At 38.7% G+C, this 24755-nt stretch overlaps 1 protein-coding gene across 1 annotated transcript in view; it reads left to right on the top strand.

Moving 5' to 3' along the window:
• Positions 1 to 22146, top strand: part of rnf144aa (ring finger protein 144aa) — a 31113-nt gene extending 8967 nt beyond the window's left edge. Inside the window, exons 3-9 of the mRNA XM_046855702.1 lie at positions 6911 to 7050; positions 9328 to 9432; positions 10036 to 10096; positions 16509 to 16719; positions 17185 to 17332; positions 17526 to 17615; positions 21196 to 22146. Coding sequence (XP_046711658.1) covers positions 6916 to 7050; positions 9328 to 9432; positions 10036 to 10096; positions 16509 to 16719; positions 17185 to 17332; positions 17526 to 17615; positions 21196 to 21327 — 882 coding nt within the window. The 5' untranslated portion in view covers positions 6911 to 6915 and the 3' untranslated portion in view covers positions 21328 to 22146. The remainder of the gene's footprint in view (positions 1 to 6910; positions 7051 to 9327; positions 9433 to 10035; positions 10097 to 16508; positions 16720 to 17184; positions 17333 to 17525; positions 17616 to 21195) is intronic.
• The last annotated feature ends 2609 nt before the right edge of the window (positions 22147 to 24755 follow it).

The raw sequence follows: 24755 nt of genomic DNA, 5'->3' as shown, positions 1-24755 counted from the left end.
CCAGTTAATCTACACGTCAAACATCAGAGTGGGAAAAATCTGAGCACAGTATTGTTGTTAGTGCCCGACAAGCTGATCTGAGTATTTCAGAAATTGTTGATCTTCTAGGGTTTTGACATGTAGCAGTCTCTAGATTTCACACAAAATGGTAGCGATAAACAACATCCGGTGTCAGTTCTGCAGAAGAATACGCTTTGTTTGACGAGAGCAGGCACAGGAGAATGGCGTGACCGGTTGGAACTGACAGCATGTCTTCGAATAACTCCTAAGATCAGTGCTAAGCAGAAAAGCATCCCAGAACACAAAACACATCATACCCTAGTAGATACAGAAGACCTCACTAGGTTTTTCTTCTCTCAGACGAAACTAGAGAAGAAACGGTCATATATGTTGTAAGGAACATCAGGAGATGTACATACATGTAGCAGGGATTAGTGTACAGATTGATGACTAATACTTTTTGGACAGAACAGACAGCATTGCTGTCTGACAGCTTCACACCTTCTCCCCATGTGTATTCATTTCCTCTGGTTGCTGTGGTTTCCTCTCACTTCTCATATGACTTTTTTATTTTGGTTTGTTTCACATGAAAAAAAATGAATGTTGCATAGCTGCTATCAGGTTGTGTTGTTCTTCCTGTGTGAAGATTATAGTCTGTCATTGCAAGAATTGCATTGAAAGACTGGCAGTTAATCTCAGGCACGTCTCCTCGAGACGTTATTACACTTACACTTAAAACGGCTCTAATTGGACTTCTTTACTATTTTTAGACCCGTGAATGAGAAGTTTTCCTCCGCAGGTGAAATTCCAAGATCTCAGGGTTTCACTGTGCATCGTTACGCGTGTTATATTTTGTCCCCCCTCCCCCTTTTAGCGTCAGAGTGCGTTTAAGCCGTTACTATGTTTGGAAAGCGGAGACTGAATGGTCGCTCTGGTAACAAGCCAAAACCCCGTGTGCTGTGAACGCACGCGAGCTTTAGCAACTATAAGGTAGTTCATGTCACGGACGCCACTTATTCTTCGACACCGATCTAAAATTAGCGTCTACTCTGGATGAAAGAAGACGTGAAAATGCGTGCACGTCAAATCAGTTTAATAAGGGCAACATCACTGCACCCTGATGTGACGAAGATGAATCTGCTGTTAGACATTTCAAGACCGACGCAGGTACGTCTGTTGGAGCTGTGAATAGATTCGATGTTTTATATATAGCGGCTGGTGTTCCACGGAGCTTCTGCGGCAGCTGAAAGAGCTCTACTGGTTGCGAAGAACCGTAGGAAAGAGGACTGGTTTGACCGAGCTGGCGAGATGAAAGTTCTTCAGGTTACATATAGTGTTAGCCCCTTATATTAGGTGGACTTGTGCTATTCAGGAAAACATTTGACATGGTTTAAATATGCCCATAAAACATTCCACCCGGTTTCCCCCTTGTTCACTTTTCACGCATGTTTCCTTTATGCCGCTAATCCTGATCCCTTTCATCGAATTTGAGGAGGGACGTGTTGTCAGCATGTGACCTGTCCCACTTTCCTCCCTGAGACTTGTTTTTCTGTAAAACTCGAAAGTTTTCCCGGCAGACAGCCTATTTATATAGATGATTATGTGCAAATTAACGTCAGAGTTTAGTCCAGAAGCAAAGCAAAAAACAATTTGTGTCGCAGCAGGGTGGATTCGAGAGCAGATGCAACACGCCCGCTGTAAGACAGCACACATAACAACCACCGCTTTCCTGCAAGGTGCTTAATTTTGTTGTGCGAGACCAAGCAGGGTCCTTTCGTTTAATAGCTACGTGCGCAGATAAATGACTGTTTTCTCCTTTCACAGCGATTCGCTCAGGCAGTAGATGTTTAACGTCCAAAAAAAATAAAAAATACACGACAACTCTCAGGCTTTGTTGTTGCTGATGTTTGGCAGTAGAAAAAAAACTAAACGATGCAAGAGGAGGAATTTTTTTTTCGCAAATATTTACTACCAGGTTTTATTGCTGTTCAGGTTATGGCTGGGATGATAAAGACTGTGGTGAGTGTTTCTGTTATTAAGTGTTATGGCATCCATATGTCCTGTTCATGCCAATGCATTAAAGCACATACAGTGAGGAAAATAAGTATTTGAACACCCTGCTATTTTGCAAGTTCTCCCACTTAGAAATCATGGAGGGGTCTGAAATTGTCATCGTAGGTGCATGTCCACTGTGAGAGACATAATCTAAAAAAGAACACCTGAGAAAGTCAATGTTAATATTTGGTACAGTAGCCATTGTTGGCAATTACAGAGGTCAAACGTTTCCTGTAGTTTTTCACCAGGTTTGCACACACTGCAGGAGGGATTTTGGCCCACTCCTCCACACAGATCTTCTCTAGATCAGTCAGGTTTCTGCCCTGTCGCTGAGAAACACGGAGTTTGAGCTCCCTCCAAAGATTTTAGATTATGTGTCTCACAGTGGACATGCACCTACGATGACAATTTCAGACCCCTCCATGATTTCTAAGTGGGAGAACTTGCAAAATAGCAGGGTGTTCAAATACTTATTTTCCTCACTGTATATCTATTTTATAATATATGGACAAAAGTATTTTTGGCTTTTCAAGCCATATGTGGTTCTTCCCTAAAATCATGACACACAGTTGGAGGCACACAATTGTGCACAATGTCTTTGAATGCAGAAGCATTAAATATCAAAAAGAGGAGACCCAAACTTGCATGACAATGCTCGTGTGCATAAAGCGAGCTCAATGAAGATGTAGTTTACATGGGTTGGAGTGGAAGATCTGGAGTGGCCTGCTATAGAGCTCTGACCTCAGCTTTATTAAAGATGAATTGGAACACTGACTGCACCCCAGGCCTCCTCCCCCTACATCAGCATCTGACTTTACTAACACCCTTGTGGCTGAATCAGTGCAAATCTTAACAAGCACACTCCAAATTCTAGTGAAATGTCTAGTGGAATTATTTCTAGTGGAAATTGTTTCCCGACTAAGTATAGCGTACATGCTTTATATCGCAGATAATCTATTTAGTACACAATTAGGAGCAGCATGTAAATATTTATTTATTTATTTATTTTTCCCGTAGTGCTGAGGTTACGTTTAAGATGTCGTAGACTTTTCGAGAGTGCGAAAATGACTGATCTGAGTGTGCAAAGTCGTATCAGCGAGCATGCTCATTAATAGTACTAAGCAAAGTGCACTTTCTCAGGGCTCGCAGGACGGAAGCGCTCTGACATGAAGCAGTCTGCATCGCTCGCTTCACAGCTCTATAGTTATGACCTCTGTACACATGCAGCACTCCGGCTGATACTACCGGTCCTTTGCATGCTCAGGTTCGCTGCTCTATCGCTGTCTATTAAAACCGATGGAGATGGTTTATCAGGGTACTTGTGTCCTAGGGTGATCTTGTAGTTCCTCGTCTTGATGTTTCCACAGAGCACAGTTTGCAGTCTCCTTGGTTTAATCGGCCTCGATTATTGTGAGATTCTTTGTGCTTGTGTACATATCTCAGAATGTAATATCCGCTCTGATGAAGTCGACATTTGCAACGTGTTCTCATATAGTGACGAGTGATAAGCCTGCCAGCAGATGAGGATAGGGAATGTGGCAGCGATGGATGGATGTGGAATACAGAACAGCAGGACATGGCAGAATGAGGAGAGACTGAGGGATGACGTAAGCCCTAAGTGTGCATACAGAATTATGGTCTCATTGGCTTTGACTTTAGGATTAGGTGCTACGCTCTTCAACACAGAGGACCTATTTCTTTTTTTTTTTTTTTTTTTTTAAGATTATGGAATTACTGTAGTGGCAAAGTTTTTTTTTCAGAAATAATAACCACAAAACAGGTACAAATGACCCTGTCTGCTCAGAATTACAGAAAACTCATCTTGGTCACGAAGAGAAAAATACGTATGACCTTCTCTGGCTTAAAGCCGTCTCGCAGGTCGATTTAATCAAATTTATCAATGAAGTGCTGTTGCAGATATCACACGAGCGGTCAAAAAAGGTTAGATATAACCAGGGTGATGGTATAATATAATATAGGCTAGCGACGGTCACAGGATTTTTGCAAGACGACCTACTTTTTCGTGAGAAAGCTTCATTCGTTCCAACTCCTTATCAAGCGCAATGGAAAATCATTTAATACTTGCGACTGTGCACTGCCAATTCATGTTGTCCTGGAGATCCATCCGTGTCGTTTTTGGCGTCTATTTTTGCATTTGATTTTTCAATCAGATGCCGTTATAGAAAGTTTAGCCTAGAACTGGTTCAGTTGGAGATTATACAATGCCCAATATGAACAGGCTGCTTTTAGGGCTGAAAATCTTTTTTTTTTCTTTCTTTTTTTTTCCAACAGGAAAGATTTAAAGCCGTAGCCCATCGGCTGTTCCTGCGCCGAAAAATCTTTGTTTACATATTTTATATCGCCTACTCTGACACTTCAGTACCTAAGATAACATAAATATGTATTACACCTTAGACAATGTGGAAAATATTTACTATATCATTTTTCATTCATCTTTTCTATTCATGTTTGTGTTCATTAATACCCATGGTTTTAGAATGGTCAGTTGTACACATGGAGTTCCTGGTAAAAGTTTGGGTTTTTTGTTTGTTTTTTGAGACACACGCATTCTCATTTACAAACCGGGTGAAAAGGCAAAACACAAGAAGTCAACAGTGAATGAGTAGAAGAAAGTTCTGTGGACAGATGATCTCAAATTTGACATTTTTGCCTCTAACAGAGGAAGGTATTTAAGACAGAGAGCAGAAGAGAAAATGTTGACAGACTGCCTCATACTCACAGTCAGACATATAAATAAAACCAATATGCATTCGGCAAAAAAACGTGTGTTGAATTCAGTTTAATTGTGAGTATTTGAACCTGTGTCCATGCACTGTTACACGCGTTCTTAGTTTTCCGGTTGAAGCTGTAACGATATCTGTGCCCTTTAGTGATTGCAGTGTAAATAGCTTTGTTTTTCCTTTGTTATGATGGAGTGTTTGTTCAAATATTCACAAATGGACTTTGAAGAAGCGGCTGCTCCTCAGTATCTAATGCTATTGCACCACACTCGGATTGACCCGAAAGTAGCTTTTAACGGTTTCACCCATATGCCCACCAGAAACCGTTAAAAGGTTCTGCCAGGTTGTAATCACCAGCCTGTCCACTTGTAAATAGTTCCGATGTCAGGCTCAGAGATGCACTCCAGCTCAGGAACTCTGATATTCTCTTTCTCTCCAAATGCGTGAAAGCCTGTCACATGTGCTCCTTCACTAACCACAGAAGCCCGTTGACAGCACTCGACGTCGACTTTTCACATAAGCGTTTCCTGTAAACACTTCAGCCACAAACCAGCTCGTGTGGCGGAGCCCGGCGCACAATGAGAAACAGGAAGGCACAGAAAGAGAGATGCCTGCCAAAAATAATCCTCCTCCCTCGATCTGCAGAGGAGGACTGGAGGCACAAGCAAGTGTGATTTCTGCACCTTTTTTTAGAGCCAGTGTGGAGTTCCAACAAAAGAAGTCTGAAAAGAGGGCTGTTTCCTCTCCGCCTCTCAGTCTGCTGCGTGGGCTCGTGAGCATTTTTGCCTCAACTCGAATCTTCTTCCGTTATAGTACCACTCTGAGAAGTTATTTAGGAAGCACTTCCACAAGCATCCCTGACCTTTTCTGTGGCCTCCATTAGACCTTTTCACATACAGTCACACCTTAATGCACATCCTGGAGGATTGGTCACTTTGTTATTGTTGTTAGCGCTGTGCTTTATGAAAGCACTTAGCGTTAAAGCTGTCTGCACAGATTGCCATCAGTGAAAGGCCATTTATGAAAAGGGGCACTGGGGATGCAAATTGCTTTGTTCTATAGCCCTCCGATTTGCAAACTTGTGAGCACAAATTCGCTGTAATTAAAATTCTTATCTCCTATTCTCATGATAACTTTCATAACGCTGAGGTACTAAAGAATTGTGGTCGACCGACAGTGGATTATACTGATAGCTAGGTTTGATCATACTTGCCTGATAACTGATTCATCAACTGATATTTCTTTTAAATGGATACTGGATTAAAATAAATAAATAACCAACACTCCATGTAAAATAGTACTGAACTTCATTACAAAAATATAACATTACTGAGTAATAAAATGTGCTCAAATAAATATACATATATTAAATGATAAATATAATTATATCCTTAATAAATATAATACAGACGCTCCCCACCTTACGAAAGTTTTTATCGTGTTCGTTATTGACTAAGCATATCTCGTAAGGATTTAAGAGCTATAAATACTATTAAATAAACAATAAAATATACTAAAACAAATCGAAATACTGTATGCAGTATTTTGTATTAAGTAATAAAAAAATTAATTAATTAATTCGTCTCATATAGACTCGTTACAGCCGACGACTAGCTAGCGGCGGCTCTTCTCCGTTTAGAATTTTTTCGACTCTGAACAAATTTCACGTTGAGGACAGGTTTGTTCGTATCCGCAAAGTCCGTAAAGTGAATGTCCGTAAAGTGGGGAGTGTCTGTATAGTGCTATTCATGCAGTGAGCAGTCTCGCTTGTAAAAACAGCACGTAGCGTCAGTAATCTGCCTCTAGAGGCCACTCTTGTAATGACAGTGGACCTTCTCAGCCGATTTAGCAAAAGATGCAAGACGGAAAAACTATCGGTATGGGCTTTTAGCAATAGCTGGTAGTTCCAGCAATCAACTGTCTGCGCCAAATAATCGGCAACACGGACAAATCGGTCAACTTGTGTCTCATCTGTGGTCTCAGTGTTTGTAACTTGTCAGGAAACTGGCCATTGAGGACACTTGGGTGCTTGGACCCCTCAGATATCAGCTTGCACCTTTATTATGTATTACTTTGTAAGTGAAACACTTCTGTTTTCACAACTGTGCCATCAGGAACCATGACAACAGCACGCTATAGACCTACCTGGGACCTGGCACTGGACCCGCTGGTGTCTTGTAAGCTGTGTCTAGGAGAGTTCCCCCTGGAGCAGATGACCACCATCACACAGTGTCAGTGTGTGTTCTGCACTCTGGTAAGTACAAGTCCATTTATACGATCTAATTTTCTTTTAGCTAACCAACCACCAGGGCTGCGGTGCCACAGAGAAGTCTTGAGAGGAGTTTAAGCAAACAGTGTATATGATGATGTGGAGGATGCATTGGGGGTGTATTTCTGCTTTGTTTTGTTGATGGGCTGTTGCTTGCTGGGCCTGTGACTGCTATCGTGTTTAGTAAACACACCAAATTTCCTCTCTCTGCCCTTTGCTTTCCTTTATTCGAGCCAAAATCAATTCAAGTTCTATTATTCAATTTGAGTCTGCAGTCTGTGTTTATTGGCCTTTCTAACACAATCTTTGGCATACGGTCATCATTCATTTATTTGAAAATAGAGCTCAAACTGAATTACCGTTTGTGTGAAGAAGTACACCATGGCAGAGGCAAACATCAGTTCTGTAACATGAATTCAGTTATATTTATTATGAAGTGTGGAACTAAAAATAAAGTAGAATTAAATACACTATATGGACAAAAGTTTGTGGACACCTGAACATAAGATTCTTGTGTTTTTTTTTTCCCTTCTCATTTCACATTTTCTCCCAATTTGCATTAATAATAATCCAACTCTTCTGGGAAGATGCATCACTAGATTTTAGAGTGTGATTGTAGAGATTTGTGCTCATTTAGCCAGAGTGTTAGTAAAGTCAGGTACTGATGTAGGTGAGGTGAGGAAGCCTGAGGTGCAGTCAGCGTTCACATTCATCCCAAAGGTGTTCAGTAGGGTTGAGGTCAGAGCTCTACAGCAGGTCGCTGCAAATCATGTAAAGCATATCTTCATAGAGCTCACTTTGTGCACATGCAGGAACACGTTCGGGTCTCCTAGATGAGGTGATGGAAAACATTTTGCCACCACTTACACAGATATCTTGTGCAATTGTGGAAAAAAACATGGCTGGAAAAGTCAGGTGTCCCAATATCTTTATCCTTATAGTGTATATTTATCAGATTTATCACATTCTTTAAAATAGTATAACTAAGTACAGCAATTGAAAAAGGGTTTATTCGTTGTTTCTGGAATCTAAAAATTGGGGTTGCTCTTATGTTTTAAGAGTGTATAAGATTTCTAAAGAAACAGCAGTTAGAGGCCAGGAAGACTGTTTGTTATGCCCACATGGCTGAGTGTGATTCAGTTCCAGGAATAAACATTGGAAGCAGCTCTTGTTCTCTCATGCCCCCTGTGGTGGTGCACTGGTACAGGCTGGCCCTTTGCACTGATCCGAGTCCAGGTTTGTTATTCCGCTCGTGATGCTAAAAGAGGAGGTGAAACGTGAACCCTTGCCAAGAGGAAAGGTCTCGCCTAGCTGTGGTATGGCTCCCTCAAAAACCAAAGAGCATTGTCTGTCTAACTCACACAGCATTGTGTAGCAGTGCACTAGTCAATTCCTTTTTATTTATTTTTTAATACAAATAAAAATGCAATTGAAAAATATGTAAATGGTTTAAGCCATAAGCTCAGGAGAAAAGTATTGAAATGCGTTAAGTCCTCAGTGCATGTTTATTGTGTTCTGTAGTGAGCTTGAAAGTGATGTCATGACATTAGCATTATAATTGTTAGGCAGCTGTTGTGCTATAAGAGGAACAATGTCCTGTTGGAAAAAAGAAACAAACTTCAGTTTCATGCCACCGTCTCTTATTAAGTTCTCCATGTGTTACATGGAAAATATTTTGATATTGTAGTCTTTGATAAAATCAACAAGCATTTGCTTATGAGAAAAAGACGAGCGGGGAAAGGGACAGGGAAAAAATCGATCTGATCTGCATTTAGGGATAATGAGGTTTAACTTATGGGTCAGTATATAGTCTGTTTTTGTTGCTGCATATAAAAGCCATTATCACTGTTCCCTCTCGAGATCAGTTAGTTCAGGAAAAAAAGGCAACTGCAGAATTGTGCAAATTAAGCAGTTTTTGCAGCTGCCCGATTAAAAGAACACTAAATTATCATCTATAATCTTATTATATTGTATTTTCTTTGTTTTTGTTTTTTTTACACAATACTTAGCAGCTCAGCAGGCACAGAACATCAAACCATGTTGTTTTTCCACACCATTCTGTTTAAACTCTGTATATAAATCCCAGATCACAACAAGAGTTAAAGTCAGCGATCACACTTTAACATTCTGATGTTTGATGTAAACCTTAACTAAAGCTTTTATGATTTTTTATTTTTATTTTTATATATATTGGGTTTTCGTTTAGTCTAAGACAAGAGCAGTTCTTATTGAGTAATAGTATTAAATCTTTTTTTTTTGCAGTGCCTGAAGCAATATGTGGAGCTTCTCATTAAAGAAGGCCTGGAAACTGCTATCAGCTGCCCGGACTCTGCCTGTCCAAAACGAGGACATTTGCAAGAAAATGAGGTGATTTCATTGCAGATTTGTCTAATGATTAGAATGATGAAACTCGCTAGCTCGCTTCCTTTCTTATTTACTTTCATAAACACATTTATTTTTTATAAACCGACTGCAGTTTTTTGCAGCCAGTCGACCGTAAGAAATGAGCGAGACTACATTTTGTCTTTCTGAAAAATGACTTCCCTGTAGACCAGTAGCTGAAGAGGATTGATTTTCATGAATATTAGCATAACTTTTTTTTTAAGTAAATATAAAAATGTTACATTGTGTGTATGCCGGTAATTCCTACAAGGATCCTCTACAATATTAAGGGAAGAGACTGATCATAGACAAGAGCTTTTAAATCTCAGCCAGTGTGTTTATTTTACACACTTGAGGACGCATGCTTATAGGCTTTGTGAGGTAAGTGCTTTGGGTTAAGTGTGTGATCCCTGTTCCACTTGCAGTGTGTGTGTGTGGGTGTGTGTGTGTATAACCCTGTTTAAATCAGACTTGCTTTGTCTGCACAAGAGCTTTAATTTCTTTCAATACCATCCCTCTGCGTTCGAGGATCTTTTAATGCTGTTATAGTCTTTCTCTCACACACATGTAATGCGCTCTCATACGCAGATTGAGTGCATGGTGGCGTCGGAGATAATGCAGAGATACAGGAAACTACAGTTCGAAAAAGGTGAGTAGGAAGCGCCTCTGTCCATTTGCTTTCGCTGGAGCAGATATTCGATCAATGCGTGAAAATCTCCCGCCTGCGGTCGAACACATTAAGTGGCGTTTAAGTACATAGAGGAGACGAGTTGCTTTTTGACATTGTTCTAAACTGGTTGTGTCAGTGGGCAGTCAATATCATAAACGACCCCAAAAAAAAAGCGGATTAAAATATTTAGGCAGGATGATGAATCTCTTTGAAATGAGAAGTGCCAATCACCGAAAATGTCACTGAGGTTTTAAACTGTCTACAGTAATGCAAAATACAAAGCAAATGTAGCCAATATAGAGCATCCTTTATTTTCCTACCTGCAAACCTAGCCTAAAGAATAATATAAAAATAGCAATAGTATAATGTGCATTAGTTACCATGCTGACGATCTGAGAAAACTTTGTTATACATCCAAATTGCATTTCGGTTGAAAATTAGTTAACCACGTACACGTCTCTGCTGTATACTTGTGTTTTTGGATTCTTTGTTCTGTGTACAAAAGCCTCCAAACCAGCATAAGGCTGGAATCTGCAGATAACAAGGTCAGCATAAAGCTCAAATCTACAAAGCTACGGCAGTCTCTCTCTCCCCCCTTTTTTTTTTTCTTTCTTTCAATACACCCACTGCAGTCAGACAGGACACTACTACAGGACTACACAGGGCTTACTGATCATGTAAAACACTAGAATACATTCCGGAAAACCGGCACTATTTTTATTAATTAGGCAAATCCAAATAGTAAATGAAAACTCATAAAAAGAATATATGATTAAATATCCTACCTATTATGAACACAATGATATGCAAAAAAAAGCCCAATACTGTAGCATGTGCTGGATCAAGTTGTGTTTTATAATCTGACGGAATATAAGGATGGAATTTAAAATTCCACCAAGATTTATTTGATGAACATAAGCAGGACCATTTGTGCAGCAATCTGTTGCCACCATACCAGACTTTTAGAGAATATTTGTGGTTATTTTTCATCACATTTCTAAATTTAAACGCTCTCTTCATATGTTGCATCATATTGCAGTCGAGAGTAAAGGCAGTGGTCGAGACTCTAACAGTGATAGTGGTCTATTGGAAAAAAATAATTCTCGCCTCCGACGCCATAAACCACTGCTATGGCCGAAAGTTGATTACAGATTGAGGCACGAATGTTCCCCAAGCATGTGATGAGGAAGCCAGTTTGCCTTATAACATGATCATGATCTGTAGATATATAATGTCTCCGAAAGAACAGGAATACATTATTTGAATAATGTACAGTATGTAATCTATGTAAAGAAAGTGTGTACTTTTCAAAATTGTTCAGATCTTAATAGAAGAATTGCAAGATTCAGTTTCTTCGCTTCTATTGTTTCGGACGGGGATTGTATTACAGTCAGTAATCAGTGTGGCTCTCTTTCTTTCTCTCTCCCTCCCAGTGTGACACATAGCAATTTTTCTCATTCTGTATTTTTTTCTATGTCCTTTCTGTGTGTGTGGAAAAACAGCCATGCACAAACCTGTGTGTGTGAGAGCAGAAATGTGATTCAGTAGACTAGTGTCAGTACACGTGTATCCTGTGGAGGTCACGTTGCCTTGTCTCTTTCACCTGAGAGTCCCCCCCACACACACACGCACACACACACTCACACGTTCACACAGCTTACCACCTGCTTTCATTCATCAGTGTCAGCCAGAGCTATATGCTGCCATTTTGCTCAAATTATTTTATTATTCCTAAATCACAGTTCTTCAGATTTGTGGAATAAAAAAAGCCCATCTTTCCTCCTGAAAATATACTAGGACTGCGAATCGAATAAAATGTTTATGATGATTTTGCGAGTTAACTCTTGATTAATTGCAATCTAATCACATGTTTATCCATTCTAAATGTTCATTAAATGAATATTTTTCAAGTTTTTGATATTTTTATCAACATGGACAAATATGGATGCTTTATGCAAATGTATGTTTATTATTAGTGAAACCAGACTCAACATAAGGCATTAAGTCTAGACACGTTTCAAAAGTCATAGATGTTTTTGAAAAAACATGTTCATGTCTATAAGACACATGAAAAAAGCACATCAAAATACCAGGTTCCTATTACTTCTCTTTCTTTGCACTGAGCCAGTCACTCAAACAGGCAATCCTGTTGTACATAAGTTCTAAAGTAATCTCCTGTAATCATCATAATCATCAAGTAATCATCACTGATGCACAATACTGTTATTTGCACTACCATGCACTCTCACACTTTATGTACATTTCTGATATGGCATATACTCTGTATCCTTATTTAATACTCGTACTATATTTTCTATATATACTCTATATATACACACACACACACACACACACATATATATATATATATATATATATATATATATATATATATATATATATATATATATATATATATATATAAAATGTCTATATTTTCTCACATTGTTTTGTCTCATATAGTCCAAGCTAAATGTGTAGTGTTATTTATGTCTGTACTTTTGAGAGTCACTTACGGCTGGAACTAAGTTCCTTGTGTGTGTCAACACACTTGGCCAATAAACCTGATTCTGATTCTGTTTACATTTTCAGATGACGGTGCAGCTCGTAAAAATACTCTTGTAATCGTTCTTAAGTAGTTCTGGTGTTTTAAATGACATGAATCAACACCAAAAAGAACATTTTTCAATGTTTCCACACGGACAGTTTTAATTGCCGGATTTCTGCATCATTGCGGATTTTGATGCTTGATTTTAAACTTGGCGCATCAGTAAAGCAAATGTTTATTGATTGAAAAAAAAATCTTTTTTTTTATATTTGAGTAAACAAGAACGTCGTGAATACATGTGTGTTGCATTCAAGGATTTTTTTTTAATATTTATTTATACATTTTTTTGATCAAAATGCTCAAACAGAAATGCGCACTGCCTTAATCGCGCGTTAATGACATTAGGGACGTTAAAATGAATTTGCGTTAGCGCGTTACTGACACGTCAAATTTGACAGCCCTAAAATATACATTTGTCATATGCACATTTTCTGGTCCCAAATTACCGGATTTAATTTAACCAATAGAATCACGTTCACAGCCATGCGTAAAAGCCAGCCTTTGAAAACAGAAAATGTTTATAAGTTAGTTGCGAAGATGAACTGCATGCAGCATGTTTGCCAGCAGAACAAGCAGTTATTGTGCCTGCTTATCAAGATCTAACAGCCTCAGGAGCAACATGAAAGGAGATGACAATGCAAAAAAAATACGATTCCAAATTGATGAACTTGTTACAGTCTTATTACAAAATGGATTAAATTCATTTTTTCCTTAAAATTACTAACGCCGTTGTGACTGAAATATCACACCTCCACAATCTAGTGGGACACCTTCCCAGAAGAGTGGAGGTTATTATAACAGCAAATGGGCACTGGATCTGGAATGGGATGTTCAAAAAGCATGAACAAATCTCATGGTCAGATGTCCACAAACTTTTGTTAATATAGTGTATACACCACCCCCACCCCCCAAAATATTAAATATCAGGAGTAGTATGTCGCTTTCTTGTGCGCTTATGTTATATATTAAATTTTATATTAATTCAAACTTTGCTTAACTGTATGGTTGCACAATAAATATCTCTGACTTGTGGAGGTCTTTCAGCTAAAATGGCAGATTAGATCAATTCTGCTGTCATAAAGATGAAGGAACTGTCATTAAGGTTGTTAGGAGGGGAAATGCTCTTGAAGATTATTAAAAAAAAAAAGATCAGCTTTAGAGCCACGTGAAGTGCATTGTGGAATGCATCACACATGGAAGAATTGGAAGTGGAAGAATTATGACACAGACCATAAATTACCCCAGTCAGGGTCTTTCCAAAATTATGACTAGAGAACTCTGGAGAACTCTGGATTTCCTTGAAATCAGAGAGATTTTATTAAATGTTTCTGAGGCATTTGGGTGAAAAGCAAAGTGAAGACGGTTTGTTCAGGAATTGCAAAGAGTTAAAGAGCAGACCTAAATTGAATTGAAAACTATGGCATGACCTGAAAATTGCTGTCCACTGACATTCTCTATCTAATTTGGGAGAGCTAGAGAACATTTCCATTATGAAATTGGGGGGGAGATCTAAATATTCAAAGCTAGAAAATCACAGTGCACAAAATATTTACTTTTTAATAGTGTAAATATTAACAACATATCAATTAAGTGGTGTGTAAATCTTTTTAATGTAAAAAAAAAGAAAGAATCTGGACATTTATTTAATCCATTTTTTTATATTATTTATTATTTTTACCATCACTTTATAGTAGCACTGCATACATAAGCCATGCATCAATCAGAAAGGGTTTTATTTGTTTTAGTTTTATGCAGTTTTGCTTTGGAGAAGCTTCTAAGTAGAAACATTTTAAATTAAAAAAGAAGAAAAAAAATGTCAACACAAATTGGAGATGTTCTGAATGATGATCGAGTGCTACGAACTCTAAAGCAAGTAACTACTTTATTAACAGGATATTTAATAATTGTAATTGTAATTTAATTATAATTAATCTGACATTCATCAGAAATAGAAAATCAAGGTTGCAGAACAAATTACCACCTATGGTTACATAATAAATACTGCTTTCTTTATTATTGCTGTTTTTTTGCAGAGATGGTGTCAAGTCTTGTCAGGAGGCAGTCGGGCATCTCATTTTACAGCCGTGTTGTTGCATTTTAAAAAAACAAGTTTTTACAGCAGCTGTGGTTAAATGAATTGGATTCAGTTGATCTCTGCATTCCAGCAGGCAGACTTTCAAAGCAGGCTAGTGTTTCTGCCTGTAGTAAGAGCTGGCGTTTTTTTACGAAAGACGACTTTGTGTATGTAGAGCTGAAACGATTCCTCGATTAACTTGAGCAATTCAAATACAAATATTCATATATTTTATTTAGTCCATTTAACTACACACAGAGTGTTTCCCCACGGACCATTATTACTGACGCACCACCCTCTAAACTTTCTGGACAGGTAAACACTATGGAAGCCTGTTTCCCCCACATAAAAAGTAAAAAAAAAAGTTTCTGTCTATTTTACTCGCAATTCCGACTTTATTTTTTTGCGATTCAGATTTTTTTTGGGCCAATCGGGCAGAGTCAGCCCCTCTGTAGTGCCAAAAAGCTTTACACACCGAAAATGAAATGAGCTACAATTAATAGGCTGTTGGCCTTTTTCATACACCAACAGCTTCAAACTCCAGTCTGAAAACATGGTTAACAGGTCGATGCACCACAAATGTTTACGAGCATTAAAGGTTGAATTGCGAGAAATAAAGTCGTAATCAGGCAAACTTTTTTTTTATGTGGCGGAAACGGGCTCCATACATTCAGGCCAAGAAAATGACAGAACGAAATGAGTTTGGGATCATTTCAAACTAAAACATCAAGAAAACACTGTATAGTGCATTTACCCTTTCATTTGAAATTGATTTGTATATTTTTTTATTTTATTTATTTCTATCTATCTGTCTGTCTGTCTGTCTGTCTGTCTGTCTATCTATCTATCTATCTATCTATCTATCTATCTATCTATCTAACTATCTATCTATTTTTTGGTATTTTGATGTAATATTTAATGCACTAAATGGGTTTAGTTTTCACAGATATTATTGTATGTAATTCCAGCAATAAAATGTAATTACTTAAACCAATTACTTGTTCATTTTAAGAGACCCGTCTTCTTTTCTCATGTATATTTAGTGTTGCTCTTTAATAAATAAAACGTACTTCTTGACCTACCTGTATGTACCTGAATGGCACTTCTACCCACGCTCTTCTAAACTCGGTGACCAAGTCTGTCCTTGTTTCCCGCACGTGACTTGTATTCTGATTGCTTTACTTATAAATGAATTAGACCTGAGAGGGCGAGAGAGAGACGAACAGATTTTGTCAAGCAGAAAGATTAAAAGGAGTTTCAGTAGACAGTCACTGTAAAAGTCATATTTTTATTCACACCTATTGCTCAAGGAATCTCTTTTCTACTTGCAAATGGAGGAAAACAAGAACCGTAGGAGGATCAGAATCAGTGCATATCTGCCTGTTGTTTAATGTAAAACTAGGGTTCCTGAAGGAACGTTGTTTCGTTTCACCGTGTCCTGCGTCAGCTATATATGGTTGAAATGACAATAAAAGCTTCTTGACTTGACTTCTTGTTGTATCCCTTGGTCATTTCAGTATTTAGAAGTCTTTTCGGTAGTACATCAGAGCTGAAAGAAGCAGTCATGCTGACGGTAACTTGAGGGCAGGTTAATTGAGGATAGTCTTGTTCTGAGTCTCCTTCGGCGTAACCATGGTGATCTGACAGTAAGAAGCTGGCAGAATGGGTAAACACAGACAGACACACTACTCTTCTGTTTCCTGCTACAGAGGTGCTTTTGGACCCGTGCCGGACGTGGTGCCCGTCATCATCATGCCAAGCCGTGTGCCAGCTGAAGGAGGCGGATTCTGCCCGGCCGCAGCTGGTACGCTGTGGTAACTGCACGCTGGAATTCTGTTCTGCTTGCAAGGCCAGCTGGCACCCAGGCCAGGAGTGTCAAGAGAATCCACCCCTCACTGCCTTTCTGCCTGGTGAGAGCAGGTATGGCTTGGCCTCTTCTTTAGCTTGCATTTTCCTCTATTCAATTGTTGCTATTCAATTCAAATGTACCTGTGAATGTATAGATAATGATCAGACCTGTGACCTTTAGATTCAGGCTTATGTCTAATTAGATTTTAGCAGACCGAGCTGAATATAAAATGAACTGCAGCTACAAGAATCAATGTGGTTTCTGTAGCACATCGTTTGTTGCAGCTTGTTGTTACCAGTCATGGGCATTTTTATAAAAAGTATTTACCTGAAGGCATCTAATAGAGACAAGGAAGCGTTTTTTTTTTCTCACACTTTCCGACTTTTAGAATATGTGCCTCATTTGATAATAGTTTCAGGTCCTACACAATAGTGGAACTAAAACATGAACTAAAATATAAGCAGTAAAAAATGGTGTCAAGCATAACATGTACCCAAAGGAATCTCTGGATGACAACCTGCCTGTTTCTGTCGCAGTTCTTTCTTTAAGAGTGACGACGATGACGCTCCTATCAAGCGCTGTCCCAAATGTAAAGTGTACATAGAGCGAGACGAAGGTTGTGCCCAGATGATGTGTAAGAACTGCAAACATGCTTTCTGCTGGTACTGCCTGGAGTCTCTGGACGTAAGTGCCCCCCTCTCTTTTTGTGTTTTCTCACACGCGCTTCGCAGAACAAATATAGCCTGGCGTGCTTATATCGCTGCTTGGTGGCCATGTGCCTGTCACTTGTACCATGCTGCGGCCACAGCCAAGCCTTTTGTGCGACTGTCCCGCTCACCCGCCGAGATAAATAGCGCCCTCTCCTGTGTTTCCACAGGACGACTTTCTCCTGATCCATTATGATAAAGGACCCTGCCGCAACAAGCTGGGCCACTCCAGAGCTTCGGTGATTTGGCACAGAACACAGGTGGGGTATTATCCTCCGTTCTCCTTTTTTTTTCTTTTTTTTTACTTGTCACGTGTACATTACAGAACAGTGAAAGAACAATTCACATATCCTCGCGATGTTAGGAATCTGGCGTCAGAGTGCAGGGTCAGCCATGATACAGCGCCCCTGAAGCACAAATGGTTAAGGGCCTTGCCCTAGGGTCCAAGGGTGGCATTTTGGTGTTTGAATCCCTCGACCAGAGCCTTTATTAACCCAGAGCCTTAACCGTTTCCCCTGTAAGGTGAGTGGTAAGTGATAAGTGGTAGCAGGGAAAAACCTGTTTGTGTACTTATTAGGAAAGCATCTCCATAACTGAGACCGATGGGATTCACATCTCGATGCATAGCCAACAATAAGGAGAGAAATGAAGCAGCTACCAATGCAGTGCAAGCCGGTATTGACTTGATTCATTGCAATGGGAAAAATATGATGCTATGCAATCCAATATGGTACAGATGGTTCACTTTTATTGCTTTGCTTCAGAAATCATGTATTTACTTAAGTGCCATTTGACTTGTGATGCACGTTTTTTTTTTTACAAACAGACGAAATAAAAAGAAAAAACATTAAATAAAACCAGAAGTCCTTTACCTGTTCTGTGCTCAGGAAGATGCAGCTCTACCTCAGCCATGTAAATATTTGTTCTATGTGACTCTCAGGACACACCTCGGTCTCTGTAGTGTTGTGATACGTCATATTCATGGTGCTGAGAGAACGCGCACAGTTTAGCGAGGAGAAATCAATCTATATATAAAATATTAGTTGCACATATTTTATATAAATAAATCGTTTTTCACATTTCAAATTATCCATCGCGATAAAAATGGCAATTTGAATCCAATGCAACTTTTTTTTTATATTGATACATCACATCGTTAACCTTTATGCTGCTGCACCGATGCGAATCTCCCCATCCCTAGTCCTCATACACTGAAACCATGGAAACCAGCAGTAACTTATGGCAGGAACACCAACTGCAAAAAAGACTTGAGTGAGCAAACGTGAAAACACACTTCCAGCAGCCAATGAGAGGCAGGTGTCAAAGATTTCACAGAGTGGATAAAAAGCCTGTGGTTTGCTGGTCAAAAGGTAGAAAAACATTCCCTGAAACATTTTGCCAGTGTCATTTAGATTCTGGCCGAATGTAATTATGTAAAAGCGGACTGTCAGTTGTACGATTCTGACGTTGCCTTTTGTGCTTACACAATGCACACCGTGATGTTACTGTATTTGTGTATGTCCTAATGGAAGCACAGAGCAATCCCAAAGAAAACGCTTTTTTTTGGAACAGCAGGTAAAACAGCAAAAGTTGGGTCCCATAGATTAAACTGTAATTAAACAATGTACTCGTTTAGCAGAAGCGTGAGCTAAAACCATTACCTGATGTGATTACTATCGTTATTAATGCAAAAAAGGCTTAACCTCAAACAAAATGTTGGGACAGAAAGAACAAGAGCTACTATATTTAGACCAGGGGATTTATATTTTCATAATTTCATAACATTCTACAGTGTATTCTGTATATTATCCAGGCTTCTTATATAATTCTGAGAAGTCAAGCAAAGTATGACATTTATACGCACTAAGTTGCTGACTGCAAAGTGTTCAGCAAAAGAAAATAAGGTTTTGAAAAAAGTCTGTCTATTTTGGATATGAATATCTGGTATTTTTAGACAATCTTTTCTATTCCATGCTAAACATAGCTTTCCCAGTGCATGGCTTTTTTTATTTATTTTATTTTTTATTTATTTATTTTTTTGTGATATTCTTCTTTCTGCTGCTCCCATAAGGGGTCGCCACAGGGGATCATCCGTCTTCATACCACCCTGTCCTCTACATCTGCCCTTTTTCACACCAACTACCTGCATGTCTGCCCTCACCACATCCATGAACCTCCTCCTTGACCTTCCTCTTTTCCTCCTACCTGGTGGCTCCATTCTCAGCATTCTCCTACCGATATAACTCATTTCCCTCCTCTGCACATGTCCAAACCATCTCAATCTAGCCTCCCTCACCTTGTCACCAAAACGTCCTACATGGGCTGTCCCTCTAATAAACTCATTTCTAATTTGTTTTGTGATAATGACTTTAGTTAATGTCCTTAGCAAGAAATCAAAAAGGAAACCGAACAATGTAGTCTGGAAAAAATAATAATAATAATTATTATTTTTTTAATGCTGGAAGTTTTATTACATGAGCAACAACTAGTAAACACTACTAGTTGAATTAAACCTACAGTTAACGTTGACCATTGAGTCCAGATTCACTTGCGTCCACATGTAAATCGAAGGCCTGAATTGGCGTTGCGCAAAGCCATCTGTTGCTCAACAGGGAGTTCGGAGTCATCGAGCCAGACAGTGTTGGACCACACCGCCACTGCCACTTTTCCTTCTTCAGCAAATTCAACCTTACTTTCGTAAAGTGATTTGAGCTGCAGGACGTGCCACCGATGCTTTTCATTTCCAGGTTTCAATGAGAAAGTGATTTGTGATCAGAGGAGATACGCACAAGTATTTTGGATACGACAGGAAATTGCGAGATGATATCGTTTCTCATGCAATGTTTATGAATCCTGGTCTCCTCAGACTATTTGTGGTCAGTTATGTAAAGCCAAATCAAGTTTCTTATGAATTCAGATGTAGTCATGTGCAGTGACTTGGGGGTCTCTGAGCAACTAAAGCAGGAATGGTTTGCATTAACTCAGTTTGTGGGATCAGTTTAGATTCGATTCTGCAGAAAATATTGGGTAATGGCAGATTTTAGAGTTTGCTAAATTTTTTCTATTCAGCTCAGTTGCACTTGCAAGAATGATACTAAAACAATGAACAGTAGTAACTAGTAGTGCTAGTAACAGTACTAGTTATTGTTTAGAAAAGTACACCAGGTGCAAAGAATAGCTGCTGCTTGGGTTCTGCACATGCCACTGTACAGTAAGTGCAGTACAGCAAGAAGAGAATTACAGATTCTCCCCGACTTACGATGGAGATGCTTTCGATCACCAAATTAAATTGTAAATTGAAAATATCTTACGTCGAGAGTCTTAAAAAATGTGATCGGTATGTGGTGTTATACTGTGCTTTGTTAATAATTTAACAAATCACAGTACATAATTTAGCAAAACAGAGCAATTTACTGTACTGTACTGTACTGTACTGTAGGAACTATACAGTATATATGAGCAGGGCAGCGGGCATGTGAACGAGCACCGGTCCTGACATGCATCATTCAGTGTATAGACGTGTATCTGTTGGATATCGATGTGTATCTGTTGAATGAGAGTTTGGAGACCAAGGACAGTTCTTATTTTAATCTTTTTTTTAGATTTCCTATAGGCTACTTTTTAGATTTCATAGAATAGATTATGATTATAATAATAATAATAATAATAATAATAATAATAATAATAATAATAATAGGCTACATGAGATCAGGAACATGTAAATGTAACCTGGGGCAGTATTTGAGTGTGACACCTTTTGTATTTAGAGTGAATATTTCTTTTGTTTTGTTTGTTTTGTTTAGTCAAAAAATAATTTGTACCCCCTTTGTGTACCCTCAGGTCATTGGAATCTTTGCTGGTTTCGGCCTGCTCTTGCTGGTAGCTTCTCCGTTCCTGCTCTTAGCCACACCTTTCGTGCTGTGCTGCAAGTGCAAGTGCAGCAAAGGGGACGACGACCCCTTACCAACCTAATAGACTCCACGACCTCCGTCTCCTTTTGTTTTCTTTTTTCCTCTCCCCCACACACTCTGGCTTGAAGCTCTCGGAGCGCCTTTGGAGCCGCCCTGCGACCCATCTCACGCCACAACTTGGCTCGGTTCCAGGAGATAGGTAGCGGATAGCGGGCACGCTGGCATCGACAACACCAGGCAAGACCTTCCAGATGTGCTGGATGTAACGCAGTACATGGGAACGGTGGAGTCGCCAGTCGTGCACTCTCGCAGCGTTCTGATTTATAGGGGACGGGACATATTTAGCTCGATGCCTGTTGTTCTATTTAGGGGCCTTTGGGATATAGTGGATCTGCTTGTGGAGGGCTCATTAACGAAATACATACTCACGCTGTACTTTCTGTAGCTTTGTGTGTATAGTAGCACTTGAGTCACTCAACATTTTAATGGTTTCTCACTTTAACTTGGACACACAAGGGGTTGTTTGGACACTTTGCAGCCTGCTGTGTGAGTAGGGTCTTTAATCAAATGTACAGCATGTTGTTTACCTTGGTCTTTTTTTTTGTTTCAATTATTATTCTCATTGTCTTGTTTTCCTGTTTTTAGTAATAGAGTTGGTTCACCAAATTTTCACATCAGCATCGCTGCTATCAGCAAAAGCTTTCTTTGTTGAAATTCTGTCACATATCATCATATTGCTAGGGTTTTCTTCTTATGTCTCATTAGATCCGGTTATTTTTTTTCCCACATTTAAAATAATTCACAAAGCACTTTACCAAATTGACGCATGTTCGCAGCCCAAATGATGAGCACCAAATAAAATATTTATCCTGCTTGTTAACATATTACTATTATTATTATTATTATTATCTGCAACCAGATATTTTTTCACTCCTCCATGTGTGTATGATCCAGGGCTTATGTAACAACAGCCCAGTATGTCTTGGTCGGATCGTTGGAAACTTGCATGTGCATTTCATTCATGCGACTTGAAACAGGAAAATGCAGTCACTGTAATTTGGGCAGGGATTATACACTCTGTCTGATTTCCAGACTGTTTTGATTGGTCCTAATTTAAGTCTCTTATCTATGCAAGTTTCACACATAGTACACAACTGTGTCCTACAGACCAAACAGCAGCTCCTTTAAGACCTGAAGATGCAACGCACACCTAAATATAACAGAGTGTCTGGCTCACCTTCCTATCAAATGCTTTAACACCTATTCGAAGCTTCTTAGAATTTTTTCCGTCATGAAAATTTGCACTTAAACAGGGCCATATGTAGTCAAGCGCTTATGTCATATCGTTATATGAATTCTGAATTCATAACGTGGAGAGGAAGAGAATGTGTTTCTGTAGCTGGACAGTATGTAGCTCAACAGAGCAATGTAGATAGTTTTTCCGGTGTTCACCCAGTAAAGGTGCCATAATACTAGAATAAAAATATCTAATCGTTGGTCTTGTTTTATTGCACGTCTATTAAGTAGGTTTTTACGTTTTTGTTCTGCAGTAGCTATCAGCATTAAGACAGTTTTTTAGCCTTAAGTTCCAAGTACCTCACTTTACTCCCTCACTCTTGTAGCTTAATTTTTTCTATTATTTATTCTCAGGTCTACCTGAATGAAGCATCTTTTTATTAGATTTTATCCACATTTTCATGTTCATCCATAGGTGGCATTTGTGATCTTTCTAAAAAAAAATGCTACTGAAAGAGAATTCCTTAATGTACATATATTTGCTTATATGTTTTGGCTCCCTTAATGATCTATAATTCAAATTGTTCATGTGGCTCATGCAATTTTTGTATATATTTTTTTGCAATGGATTTGCACTCGGTAAACTAATTGACACACTGCAAAAATTAAATTAAATTAAATTAAAAAAATGACAATCTTAGCAATTGATAACTAGTCCAACCAGTATTGAGTAGTATTTCCTATTATATGACTTCAGTAATTATTAAATCTGCTTTCTGGAGAGTTTTACTACTAATGATTCTAACTTTATTTTGAGAAAAAAGCCATAAGAATATTTAAAAGCTTTAAAAAAACAGGAGTATTATTGGTTGTAATATTATCTACAAATTTTTTGTTGAATTTGCCTATATTCTATATGTTTTCACTTGCTAAGATGCCATTTTTTTTTAAACAGTTCAGGGATTGTGATTTCACGCACTGAATTTCTTTTCTTCATCATCAGTTTAAAACCGGAACAAAATTCCAGAAGCCGCATTTCCCACACAGGCAACAAATGTGTCTCTTGCACAGATAATTAAATGTGTAAAATATATAATGTCCTTTTTATTCTTTGTTTTTTTTTTTTTTTTAGCAATGTGATGTCTCTCTGACAGCTTTTAGAGAGTTAAATTTGTACAGTTGTGGTTCTATTTTTACTGCATGCTTATCGCTTTTTCTGTAGCTACATTTTGTGATGTTTTTGTGTCTCTAAATCTGCAACTTTATAAGGAGAGAATATCTGTTTATTGTTATGTAATTTTGAAGGGTTTTTAGCAGTGCTGTAACTTTTGCTCCAGAAACTGCTATTGGATGACCTTTCATGTGTAATTTTGTTTTTGATACATCATAGAAAATAAATATGAAATGTATTTTTCTGAATATCACTCCCTCCAAAAAATAAAATGCAAACCCACTTTCACAGGATAGTACATTTGTAAATGTGTATCATTTGCATGTTGTAAAGTTCAACATAAAAAAATTATAGTTTATCCCATAAAAAAGTGTGTTCATTATTTTGTCATCAAACTTGAAATGATACATGATATAAATGCTTTTACTGGTTTATTATCTACTTTATACATCTCTCTATTAATATTGTGATTTGTGGTGAGAGTAGAGAGCAGGTTGAGAAGAGCCTGGAGAGGTGAAGGTACACGCTGGAGAGAAGGGGAATGAAAGTCAGTTGGAGTAAGACAGAGTACATGTGTGTGAATGAGAGGGAGGGCAGTGGAGTGGTGCGATTGCAGGGAGAGAAGGTGGAGGAGTTCAGGTACCTGGGGTCAACAGTGCAAAGTAATGGAGAGTGTGTTCGAGAAGTGAAGAAAAGAGTGCAGACAGGGTGGAGTGGGTGGAGAAGAGTGGCAGGAGTGATTTGCGATAGAAGGGTATCTGCAAGAGTGAAAGGGAAAGTTTATAGGACTGGTGAGACCTGTGATGTATTGTTTAGAGACAGTGGCATTGAGTAAAAGACAGGAGATGGAGCTGGAGGTAGCAGAGCTGAAGATGTTGAGGTTTTTTTTGGGAGTGACGAGAATGAACAGGATTAGAAATGAGTTTATTAGAGGGACAGCGCATGTAGAACGTTTTGAAGACAAGGTGAGAGAGGCGAGATTAAGATGGTTTGGACATGTGCAGAGGAGGGACATGGTGTATATCGGTTGGAGAATACTGAGGATAGAGCCACTAGGAAGGAGAAAATGAGGAAGGCTAAAA

This window comes from Silurus meridionalis, chromosome 8 (assembly GCF_014805685.1).
Source record: "Silurus meridionalis isolate SWU-2019-XX chromosome 8, ASM1480568v1, whole genome shotgun sequence".
Classification (NCBI taxonomy): Eukaryota; Metazoa; Chordata; class Actinopteri; order Siluriformes; family Siluridae; genus Silurus; species Silurus meridionalis.
This window is presented reverse-complemented; position numbering and strand designations above follow the sequence as displayed.